Source organism: Amblyomma maculatum, chromosome 5 (assembly GCF_055883805.1).
Source record: "Amblyomma maculatum isolate TAMU_Amacu chromosome 5, ASM5588380v1, whole genome shotgun sequence".
Classification (NCBI taxonomy): domain Eukaryota; kingdom Metazoa; phylum Arthropoda; class Arachnida; order Ixodida; family Ixodidae; genus Amblyomma; species Amblyomma maculatum.
Genome location: NC_139348.1, coordinates 162432380 through 162445413, shown reverse-complemented (window position 1 = coordinate 162445413; position 13034 = coordinate 162432380). Strand labels below are relative to the sequence as shown.

The 13034-nt window shown below is 47.4% G+C and overlaps 1 protein-coding gene across 1 annotated transcript in view; it reads right to left on the bottom strand.

The window, feature by feature from the left end:
* Positions 1-3983: 3983 nt before the first annotated feature.
* LOC146190163 (uncharacterized) overlaps positions 3984-13034 on the bottom strand; it is a 94566-nt gene continuing 85515 nt past the window's right edge. The window contains exons 8-10 of the mRNA XM_084605428.1: positions 11549-11638; positions 5156-5197; positions 3984-4136 (exon numbers count right to left, since the gene is read on the bottom strand). Of these exons, the coding sequence (XP_084461554.1) occupies positions 4030-4136; positions 5156-5197; positions 11549-11638 (239 nt within the window). The 3' untranslated portion in view covers positions 3984-4029. The remainder of the gene's footprint in view (positions 4137-5155; positions 5198-11548; positions 11639-13034) is intronic.

The following is a 13034-nucleotide window of genomic DNA, read 5'->3' as shown; positions in this document are numbered from 1 at the left end:
AAACCGGGATACACTGCCCATAAGACAGTGGATATCCCGGAAGAGATAAGAGCCAGGATACGCGTCCCGCTTATGCCAAAAAATATGCACCCCGAATATAACAAAGAGAGGCGCGGGCATAGAGCCAGAGCCTACGAGAAAAGAATGGGAGAACAACCAGCAGAACAAGTGGCCTACGTAGATGCTGCATGTGGACGGCAAGGAGCAGCCGTATCCGCAGTAGTCGACGGAACAGGAGCACCTGTAGTATCGGCTTCAAGCCGCACGAGAGACGCCAACGCGGCGGAGGAATTGGCAGTAGCGCTCGTTTGTGTCGGTACCAAGGCTAAATTCATACTATGCGATAGCAAAAATGCGGTCAGAAATTTTGGGAAGGGAAGAATATCAGAAGAAGCTAAACGAGTCCTCGAATCGAGGCCGCTTGAGCGCAACGTGGAAATTATATGGATACCAGCACATGAATCCATCGCAGGGAATGAGGCTGCTCACGAGTTTGCCCGAGCTCTCTATCACCGGGCGGCTGCCGAGCAGCCCTCTTGCATGGATGTAAAAGATAGCCTAATCTCGTATAAAGAGGTTACAGAGCACTATAAACTAAGCAGAAGGGTCTATCCGCCGCCAGACCGTTCCCTCGGAAACGGGGAGGCAATTGCATGGAGGAGGCTACAAGGGGGCAATCATATTAGTCCCTTTTGGGTATATGCAACAATTTCAAAAGATGAAAAGGATCTACATTGCATAACATGTGGGAGATGGGGCACTCTAGATCATATTATTTGGGAATGTAACAACAGCCCAGGAGCTAAAGAAAATATAGATAGAGACGCCTGGGAGACCCTGCTGCGAAGCGAGGACCCCGCTCAGCAGCAGCAAGCCATCCGCCTGGCGGCTGAGGCCGTGAAGCGACAATGTATATTCACCAGACCTTAGTTCGCGAGGCTCCTGAGTAAGGCTCCATCAGGCCTGCGTGCCGGGGAGTCCGAAACGGAGCTTCTTCTCGGTGGAAATAAAGGTTTTTCAACAACAACAATCTTGCAGCTGGTCAGAGGCTAACCAAGCCCGCCACGTTGGGGGAGGAGGGTGTGGAAAGTGAGGAGATTGGAGGGCGACAGGGCATGAAAAGATGCAATGCTCCAAGTTTGCATAGTGTTCTGGGCAATTTGGGCATGCAGGGGAATGTATGATTCTGTATAGAAAAGATCGGGCAGGAGTAAGCAGTGTATTTAGTTGTATGCGTCTAAGAATGCGGATTTGCGTGGTAGTGAGAGATTTATCAGGAAGAGGAAGTGTACGGAGAGTTTCTCTAATGTTGTTGTAGTGAACGTTGATTTCTTTTTTGTAGTGAAGAGTAGTATCCCACGTTGGTGGATAAGGCCAGGGAATCCCAGGCGCCCGGTTCGCGGGCGAGGCGATGCACTACCTCATTGCCTGGGATTCCAGCGTGACCAGGAATCCACCTCAGTGTTACAGTGTGGGGACGTAGTTTGGTAAGAGCTCTGTGTAGATCATCGTGTAGTTCTTCAGGAATGCGACCCGTGTGAATGACGCGTATAGCTTGTATTGAATCAGTGTATATGGTATATCCTGAAGGGTTAGGGGGTGCTTGTGCGAGGTCTTGAATACTGGTAACTATTGGTAGGGTCTCGAGAGTCGCTGTAGGAGGAGGATCTATGTAAGGACCGAGGGTATGCGTCACTACATCGCTACAGCTCTGAATTGAGTAAGCAGCCGCTCCGACGTTAGTTCGTGATGCATCTGTGTAGATGATCGTGGAATCTGTTGGGTGAACATGGTTGGAAACGCGAGCGGAACGTCTGCCTGTGTTAGTGTCGGGTGCAACGTTTTTTGGAATGGGGATTATTCTGAGGTTATCCGGGAGCGAAGAAGGAAGGGTAATTATAGGGAGGTCTATACGAACAGTGTGCGCCACCACAAGCCGCGCAAATGAGCCCCGCGGTTGTTTTTGCAGCATTGTTCTGCGGGCGTAGTCCTCGGCTGATGCCGCACACCAGCGTCGGACAGGCGCATGGGGAGCAGGTTTAGGCGCCCGCTGGTGTTCGAGCTGAGGGCTGGTCGGCGGCGGAGAAGTGACGACACGCTGCGCTTTGCGGGCTGCCGCAAGGTCCGTGTTCCTTAGGCGACCGCAGAAACGCAGTCCCGCACAGAAACGCACGCACAGCGGGGCCCGCGTAGTATATCGTTCAGTGCATACGTTGACGAGGCTAAAACGCTGAAATCCCCGCAGAGGCCAGCGGCGACCGGCGGGAGCTGCCCATGGAGCGGTCGCGCTGCCGCTAGGTACGAGGAAAGAGGAAAAGAGAGACCACAGGGGCCGGCGACGCTTGATGTTAGAGCCATGGTGGCTACGTGTCATTATTCGAGACATCCATTAATTTGCCGTCATCGCCCTTTCTCACTCGTTTCACGGGGGCAGTGGTTGCCGCGGATGGCGACATGTTGCCATCGGATGCAGATAGTTGACGCTTGGAGTCTTCTGTGGAACGCGCCTTTCCCACACGACCCAGACCTGCACGGGTGGTGCGCGCGGCTCCTGGGTGTCCAGTCTTCGTCAGCTCTGCAACAGCGCTGCTCGTAAGGGACGCCGCCTCCGCCGAAGAGTGTTGCCTCACGGGTGAAGCTGTGGCTGCCCCAGCCTCTCCTTGCATGTGCTGCGACTGGTACGCGGCGGCCTCCTCTTCCGATTCCGTAGAGTGGGCGGGGGAAGTGGCAGGTGACTCGCTGTCGTCGCCAGAAGACGGCACCGCGCTGGACACCTCATCTTCGGAAGACAGGCCCGAGGCCTCGTTCACGCCAGCCGCCGTGGTGGCAGTAGACGCCGTGTCCTCGTTTCCGCTTTCATGGGGCTCGGGGGACACACGGAGGGCGTCCTTTGCCTCGATGGTGGAGGCCACGTAAACCTGGGCTGGAGGCTCTGGCTCGCCCCGAGACTCCCGAAATGTGAAGCCTGCAGGTTTCCTGGACGCGGCTGCCACGGAAACATATGACCTGGGCAACACGCAGTCAGACGTCGCATGCTGGGCTCCGCAGCGTTTGCACGCCTCTCTGCAAGCGTCGGTGTCGTAGTCGAAGGCTGAGCAGCGTCCGCACTTGACCGCCCTACACACAGCACCGACGTGCCCCCCCTTCTCCGCGCCGCGAGCAGACCCGCTTCATGCCCCGGTACTCGAGCATTACGCGGTGGCCCGCGACAGAGAGGAAGTTGGGCGGCGCACGCAGCATGTCCAACTTCACCAGCCGGCATCCGTTCCGGACGTGGCTCTTTCCCTTGAACATCGGCTCTGTGACGGCTCGAACTTTTCCGTAAGGACTGAGCGCAGCGGCGAGGACGTCGTCACCTACGCACGGGGGCAACCGGAAAACGGTCACAAAAACCACTGGTGCAGCCATTTTCACCAACGGTACTGCCTTTCCTGCGACGAGCAGACTGCCCGCCGCAACCATCTTCGGGGCTTGAGCCATCGAACTGACTGCTGCAAGGAACTTGGTCCCGCCGAGGTGCTGCAAATATTGCAGCCCTCCGACACCGACGACTGTCTCGATGGCGTCGATAAGGTCGTCCGCCGGAGCAGGCTCCGGCACGGTGAATTGGAAGCACTGGGCCTTCGAAGGCCGAGTGACCGGCGGTGGTTGATCCACTGCTGTGGCCCTGGACACCACGACAGCAGCCGCGGCGCCGGGGCACACGAACGGGCAGCGAAACGCTGCCTAGGAGCAGCAACGCTGGTCACAAAGGCCGAAGAGTGACTTCTCAAGATGTACCCAAGTGCAAGTGTACGCGGATGTTACAAGATTATAGTTGCTGTACACGGGGAAATTGGGGCTGGGGGTCAACTGCACCATGTTCGACGTGGGGCCGGCCCGAGTGCGTGAAAGCTTGGGCGCAGGCGTGATTACGCTTGGATAACGAAGTTTGACCGGGCAAAAATCCGCCATTTACTTCTTTCATTTTTAGCAGCCACTTTCGTATGTTCTTTATTCAACCGTGACGGGGTGTGGGAGTGAAACACTTTAATCTTTGGCCAAGCATATAGGTGTAACGCTGATGACTTTACAGTACATGTTGACGTTTTTGCACTTCCTTTGCAATCGTTCGCTGCATTGTGCCGGCAGAAGCCCTGTTGGAAAACAGAAAATAAATGTTAATACATAACTTGCAAATTTTCTGCACGGGAAAAACTACTTTTACCAAAACCTTAGAACAAAAATTCTAGAGGTAACTTTGGACCATAAAGTGCTATGAGGCGAAAGCCATTATAAGCGCGATGAATCGTAGCCCTCCACTACGGCACCTCTATCTCCCTCTGTTCTTTCACTCCCACCTTCCTCCCTTCCTTTACGGCGCGGTGCATGTGTCCGCGGATAATTGTGAGAGATACTGCGCCTTTTCTATCCTGTAAATCAATTCCAAACCCCGCTGCTGCCTGCATTACTAATGCCTCCTACGATTAGCATAAAGTGTTTATTATGTTTTACTTATTTTTAAATTATGAATAATTAGTTCCTTATTATTTTTAAATGCTTTAAATAATAAATTTGTTAGGTTTTCCATATTATTACAATTTTTACAAAATGATAGGGATAACGTTAAGAGATGGGAAACGTGCAGAGTGGGTCAGAGAAATAACACAGAGTAATGATGTTCTAGTGGAAACCAAGAAGATGAAAGAGGTATTAGGCAGGTCATGTAGTGCGAGGAGAGGATAACCGATGGTCGCTAAGGGTAAAAAAAATGATTCCAAGGGAAGGGAGCGAAGGGGACAAAAGAAAGGTGGGTGGATGAGGTTAAGAAATTCGAAGGGTCAAGGGGATGCAGCTAGCACAGGACCGGGGTAATTGGAAGAATATGGGATAGACCTCCGCCTTGCAGTTGGTATAGTCTGGTTGATGACGAAGTTTTGATATACAATAGCATGAAGTGCTCAGGGGATCACGCCCGTATGACGCACTGTAAAGTTTCAGTAAGTTTTTTGCAGCAAAGTGGTTCGCATAACTTAAGGATGCCGGTGTATTCTCTTTTGTTTTTCACTGATGACCCCCCCCCCCCCCACACACTCACACACACTTAAGCACAGAATACTAAAAACTTTGTTTAAACAAGGTCGCGGTTTTGTGCCCGTAGGTGGTTGATGCTTACCGTTGAAAGGCGTAGACGTTTGGACCGCACCTGTGATACGGTCTGAAAAATGGCACCATTTATTGTAGGTTTAGAGTCCATAGCAACGCTGTGACTAGGAGTCGCCTAGTTGTGCTGTATACAGTACGGAAACCAGTACGACAAAGCAAAACATACAAATTAAATAATTTGTAATAACCGAGAATTTTGTAATATACTGTGCTTTCTGTTATTCACTCCCTTTCAGCTTATGGGACGTATTCCAATTACAGGTTAGTGAATACCTCAGGAGCTTTCTGTTAGTTCTGTTAGCGGAATTGTATTTTTTATGAACATGTACCTCACCGCGGTGGTGCAGTGGTTAGGGCGCTTGACTTCTGTATCCAAGGATGCGGGGTCGAATGCCGGTCGCGGCGGCTGCTTTTCGGTGGAGGTGAAAAGCAAGGCGTCCGTGTGCTTAGCATTGTCAGTGCATGTAGAAGAACCCCAGGTGGTCGAAATTTCCAGTGCCGTCCACAACGGCGTTTCTCACCGCCTGAGTCGCTGTGTGACTCTAAACCCCATAAACCAAACCTTTTTATGAAGATGCGAGACGTCGCATTTTATAGATGTTAAAAAAAGACGAGCACTTCTGTCTGCTCACAAGCGCTCATAGAAGTGATACTTTATTTCCTCATTTGAAATTGAATCAACGTTTTCCTGAATTTATCTCTTGGTTATACCATATATTTGTGGCTTCAGCAAAGAATATACTTCAGTACCATTTTTTTTGCTCTATAGAATGGAATACTGAAATGGAATATTGAAATACCGAAAGCTTGCCTGTTGTGAAGAGAGTTTCGTTAAGCCGGTCATAAGCAACAACAAAAGTGATTAGAGGAACAAAGTGGCCAACTGGAGGTGTTGCACCTGACGCCAGGGATCGAACGCTCTTGTCTCACTAGAAGATTACCAGGCTCGTGTGCTTCACGAAATAAAAGCATTGTTATATTTTGACCACAGAAAAAAATCACTGGCTTCTCAAAGCACCAGTTTCTTCCAAAGCACTTTTCACACCGGAAATCCGGCAGAAATTTTCTACCTACGATAGTTGATTTGGTTGATAGGATTTAAAGTACCTAAGCGACTGCGGTTATGAGTGATGTTGTAGTGGAAGGCTCCGGAAATATGGCCACTTGGGGTGCTTTACCGTGCACTGATATCGCAAAGCACAGATGCGCCTTGATATTGTAACGGGTATTGCGCCAAACGTCCAGGCAACGCCCTGAGCCTAGAAGACTGCCGAAGTCCGAGAGCGGTCCGAGCAGCAGTCTGAGCGCGGTTCCAGGCAACCCACTTCGTCGTCTACGCCAACTAGCAACCACTTCATCGTCTACGTCAACTAGCCACTGATTGTCTCCGCTTCGTCGTCGACTATAGTTTGTATCACTGCCCCCCTCCTCTGTAGCATCGACCCGATGCGACGCGGTGCTACTAGGAAGAAGTCAGCGAAAGGGTGCACTAAAGTGTCACAAGGACCCGGCGGCGTTGACGAAAAGTTCAGTCATGCACGATCATGATAGGGCTTCGGGATGGAGCTGAAGCTACGGGAACAACGGCGTAGGTGACTTCACTGATACGGCGAACAATCTCGTAAGGGCCGAAGTATCGGCGTTGTAATTTTTCAGATAGGCCGCGATGACGAACAGGTGTCCAAACCCAGACGAGGTGGCCTCCACGGAAAAGCGGCCGCCGCTTCCGGATCGCGCATCTCAATCTGGTTGGTTGGTTGGTTTGTGGGGTTTAACGTCCCAAAGCAACTCAGGCTATGAGAGACGCCGTAGTGGAGGACTCCGGGAATTTCGACCACCTGGGGTTCTTTAACGTGCGCTGACATCGCACAGCACACGGACGCCTTGCTTTTCGCCTCCACCGAAAAGCTGGGTGCACCAATCGAGCGCCCTAACCACAACGGGCTCTTCTACCTACGAGGTAACAACCCGTGGGGACGCACGGATAATGGACCGAGCCCCTCCCGTAAGCGATGGGAATGGTCAGCCACAAGGCGTTGCGTTTCGTTGAATGGAAGGAAGGAACAGCTCAAACGGACGGGACGTGTAGGCGAGACAGACACACATGTGCTGTCTCGCCTTCCTACACGTCCCGTCCGTTTGAGCTGTTCCTTCCTTCCATTCAACATGAACCAACCAGCCCGACAAAGCCCTCTTCTTGCGTTTCGTTGCATACTCCAAAACATCCTACTGGCAGAGGAAAATTGCTCCTGAAACACAGTTTTATTGGGAGGTAAGTTGGAAGGTAAGGAATTGATTTCATACTGTGTTCAAACCCCTGCATTATACAGGATGTAGAGGTAAAATTTTGAAATTTTAGAATAAAAGTTTGAAATATAACAAACGCTTACATTTTACCGTCACGATAGAGATTACAGATCAGGTGGTGGAGTATTAATTGCTGTTGACTGCAAACTAACCTCGTGCTTAATCCCAGCTGTGACAAGCAATCTAGAAATTATTTCATTTTCAGGTTTTATTAAACCTGAAATGTAGAAAGCCTATAATTGGTGCATGATATCGACCATCAAAGAGACATCCAGATTTTGTAAATAATCTTTATGACGTAATTAATCTTATTTGTGTACGGTTTCCTTGTTCTCCTATTTTTCTACTGGGTGATTTTAATTATCCAAATATTTCTTGGGAGGTGGATAGCCCCAGCAATAGTCCCAACGACTCAGAATCTAAGATCTATGCTCAACTTTCCATTTCTCTCAACTGATCACACAACCTACAAGATGCACCAACGATTCTGAAAACATACTTGAAAACATCTTATCAACGTGTCCTGAATCACTTTCCAATATAAGTATTTTTTTCTCGCTTAAGCGACAATTCTCTACTTGAATTTACACTGGAGTTTTCAGCCCCACGCGTTCGCAAAAAAGTAAAGATCGTCAGAAATTATGGCCGGGGAAATTACGAAGCAATTTTCGGGTTTTATTAAACCTGAAATGTAGAAAGCCTATAATTGGTGCATGATATCGACCGACATCCAGATTTTGTAAATAATCTTCATGACGTAATTAATCTTATTTGTGTACGGTTTCCTTGTTCTCCTATTTTTCTACTGGGTGATTTTAATTATCCAAATATTTCTTGGGACTGCAATTTTCAGAATTGCAGTCTGCAGGTAAACTGGCACCCATTCAAAAACAAAGTAGCCGAACTTGTTAAAAATACATTACCATACAGCTAATAAGTACCACTAAATCAGCATGGTTTAACAAAGCTCTCCAATGAAAAGAAGCGTTTGTACCGCATAGCTAAAACGTCTAACTTGTCAGAACGTTGGCAAATATTACTTATACTCGCGCCTTGCATGAATCAACTGGCTTATTCTTCACCCTCCCCAATCTAGTCCTAGACAGTAACTGCCCTGACAGCGATGGTGTACCGTTGACTGCATTCAATGATGTTTTCGCAGCGTTATTCTCCAGTCATGCAGATGTTCCAAAGCCCTATTTTGACGCTTATCTGTACTCGCCGATGCCTCTTGTTACTGTCAATCCATCTGGTGTAGATAACCTGAAGGTCGTGATGATATCAACTCAAAATTTCTTAAGAACACTAAATGTTACTGTTCCATTATTTTAACAAAACTTTTCGAGCAGTCCTTATCCACGGGCTTGGTACCTGATGACTGTAGACTGGGGAAGGTGGTTCCCATAACGTTAATAACTATCACCCCATTTCATTAACCAGCATCTCTTGCAAAATTCTGGAACATACCATATCATCCCAAATAGGTGTCAACCTTAATTACCATTCGTTCTTCCACAGTTGCCAAAATGGCTTTAGAAAGCACTACTCGTGTGAAACGCAGCTGACATCATTCAGCCATTTTATTCACAGTGTGCTCGACCGAGGTGGTAATGTTGACTGTATTTTTCTAGATTTCGCTAAGGCTTTTGAAAAGGTTATCTCACAGTCTACTGCATTAAAAATTAAATATCACTGTTTGGTTGAGAAGTTTTCTTACTAATCGCTGCCAATATGTAATGGTTAAAGAAATGTACTCAAATCGTTCATTCTGGTGTGCCACAAGGCTCCGTTCTCGCTCCTTTACTTTTTCTAATCTATATAAATGACTTACCCAACAGAATTCAATCACGTATTAGCCTTTTTGCAGACGACTGTGTAATTTATCGCGAAATAACCAATTCTGAAGATAAAGAAATTCTTCAATCCGACCTTAAAGTAAAAGCTGCATGGTGTCAAGACTGGTTAATGAATCTTAACTCTGAAAAATGGAAGGCAATGCATGTGTCGCGTACTGATCATATGCAGAATTTCCCACTGGATCAGGTAACAGCCTACAAATATTTGGGTATCTTTATCTCCTCTATCCAATCATGGGAACCGCACGTCAACTACATAACTAACAATGCTAATCGCTCGTTAGGCTATTTGAAACGTAATTTTCCAAACATCCCTTCATCCCTTAAACTTCAGCTTTACAAAACATTTATCCGTCCAAAACTTGAATATGCAGCCTCTGTATGGGACCCCGGCCTTGAGTTTTTGACAATCTCCGTCAAAGCCATTCAGAATCGATCTGTTCGCTACATACTCAGTAATTACCATCGTACCGCCAGCACAACTAACATGAAAAACACCTTACACCTCCCTTCTTTTTCACTGAGACGTCAGATACTCCGGCTATGTCTGCTACATAAACTCATCATCATCCTCAGCCTGACCATACCCACTGCAGGGCGACGTTCTCCCATATTCTCCAATTAACCCGGTTCTGTGCTAGCTGCATCCACTTGACCCCTGCGAACTTCTTAACCTCATCCGCATACCTAACTTTCTGCCGCTTTTTTTTTTCTTTTTGAATATCTATTGTTCCTTTCAGATCAAGAATTACCAACGTAACTTCTCGAGTGGCTTGAGGCGCAGAGCATACATAAAACCGGCGCTCTTTTTATGCGCATGCGTATAAGGTATATAGTTTATAATGACCTTTTTGTTTTTTCTTTGTTTCTTTTGTTTTTTGAGCAGTGAATTTATGTTTCTTCTGGAGTATGTGTACAGAAGTTGTATACTCTTTTCAATGGCAAATGATTTTCTATTTTTAGCTTTTTTCACTGCTTGCAGTGCCTTGAAATGTTTTGTAAAGCGGAAGTCTGCGCTGTATTTTTGCTTATATAAGTGACATACGGGTTGGAATGCCGCATACACACATGCATGCTTACGCGGACAGGAAATGAGTGTGAAACGCTATTTGCTACCTATAGACTACCTTATGTACGCATGCGCGCACTATACTCACTAACTCACTCACTCACTTACTTCATCATAATCATCATCATCAATAGCCGAACTATACCCAATGCAGTGCAAAGGCCTCTCCCATTTTCTTCCGGTTCCGTGCTAGCTGCATCCACTTGACCCCTGCGAATTTCTTAATCTCACCCGAAGAGCATTTATTTGCAGATTTTTGCACAGCGTGTGTACCGAGGAGTAGCTTACACAGATGGTAGAACAAGAAACAGCTAGAAAGCAGTAGTCCAACGAGTCCTAAGAAGTCGAGCAAATATAAACTAAACACAAGAAATTTAGACATATGTCTTCCAATAAACAATATTTTGAAACAATGGGTCGAGGCTAAGACTGCTTTTGGCATTGTACGTGTTTAAGTGACAAGCTCTGTGGAATAGTTAGTATTATTAGCTGTTATGTGATAATGGCATTTTATTTAATAGCGATATAAATGTTTCCTTAATTCCCCACAGATGTGACATCAGGGTTCCCTGCAGGTTTGACACCAGGCCTAGGTGAGTATAGGCTCTATCACCATGCGGCTATGCGCGCTAATATGAAGGTCCGCTCTTCATCACCAAATGTATTGTTCGACTACTGCTTTCTAGCTGTTTCTTGTTTTACCACCTGTGTAAGCTACTCCGCAGTACACACGCTGTGCAAAAACATGCCAGTAAATGCTGTTCTTGCTATAGCTGAAGCCTACTCTTGGCTGGACTAGTATAAACATTGACAGCGTTTGCGAAGACCAATAATTATATCAACAAGTGTTATCCTATCACAAAACGCCAAGAAATAATCTTGGCAGTGAATCATTAAAATGGCTTCAGTTCTACCCGTCAATTCAGGGAAAGATTGAAAGTGCCATGAAATCCACTTAAACTGCAGTGCTTCAGCTTGGCACAGAGCCGAAGATAACTGGAAACGCCTGTTACTGCGTGGGGTGGTATTGGAAAGCATATACTGCAGTCCCCATATCTCCAAATTATTACATCATATAACATGTGATCAACAGGTGTCGAGATAAGAGAATGAATGTTATTGTTACGATATGTTTAGGAAATGCCCGCTTATGCAGAACACGCCAGCTTACCTACGCAACCCTCCGTACCCGCATTGACGACGCATTGCTGGCCCATGAGTGCGCACTGCCTTTCCATCTCGCCTCGGCACTGCGAAACGCCTGCAAATGTGGGAAGGAGGCAAATATTATCCTTGTAAGGCTCTGTTCAGCCTCAGCGCTTGTTGGATGGTCTGCGCGAGTTTCTATGCCGATCCTTCAGGCATGTGTGTAATTGTGCTTTTGAGGGGATTTTTCAGCCATAATGTTAACGTACGCGACATGCAGCGCACATATGGCGCGCTCTGCGGAGGTTTCGGAGAAGAAAAATTAGTTGTGTTTTAACTGTGGTTAACCCTAGTTGAATTGCTATAGCAACGGCGAAAGCTTCTTTTGCCTGCTACATTATTCCCCTAAAGGTGCTACATTACTGGGGACACTTCAGCTCATCCTTTAAGAGTATGACGCGTGAGCGTAACCTACCAGTCTTCTCCTCCTCCCCCTCGGGTGTCCAAAGTCAAGCGTGGCCTCCGCCGGGACCACGCGACGGCTCGAAACCTGGCGCAGTATTGCTATTGCAATAAAATCTGCAGTGATTGTGTTTTGAAGAGAAAAGCTTCACTACGAGGGTCGGAGCCGAGCTTCGCATATGCCGCGACCGAGTGACGTCACGCGCAGCGCAGGTGGCCGCAGCAGAAGATGCACCGCCGAATATCGATAGCAAACTCCTAAACATGTGGAACAAGAAACAGGACCTAGAGAAAAGCCTAAAAACACAAAGATGGAACCGTAACATTAGGAGAGCACTAGCTCGACATAATAAAGAGATGGAGACATACGCCATCAAACTAAATGAACAAAACTGGTGTAGCAGATGTGATGAAATGGAACAAGGCATGAGCCTCTCCAAAACATGGAACATTCTACGACACATGCTCGATCCGGAAAAATCTAAAGCACAAGCCAACGTAAATCAAACTAAAGTTAAGCATGCCTTCGAAGGCTCGGACGAACAATTGATGAGTAAATTAATCGAAATCTACATTGGACAAACGGAAACCGAAACGTTACCAGCATATGAGGGGAAACCTAACCTAGACTTAGACGCCCCCATTACCAGGGCTGAAGTCCGAGCTGAGATTATTGGATTAAAGACAAGATCAGCCCCAGGACCTGACGGTATCACGAACACTATTATCAGAAATCTAGACGACGATTCAATCACAGCCCTGACAGGATACATGAATAAGGTATGGGAGACTGGACAACTACCGCAGGCATGGAAAAATGCCAGTATAATCCTCATACCCAAACCGGGGAAGCCGCCAAAGCTAGAAAACCTAAGACCCATATCACTGACCTCGTGCGTGGGAAAGCTAATGGAACGTGTTATTCAGACGAGACTTACCAAATACATGGAGCAAGAGAACCTCTGGCCACACGAAATGGTGGGCTTCAGGCCGGGGCTAAGCACACAGGACGTCATGCTCAGACTTAGATACGATATCATAACACATGA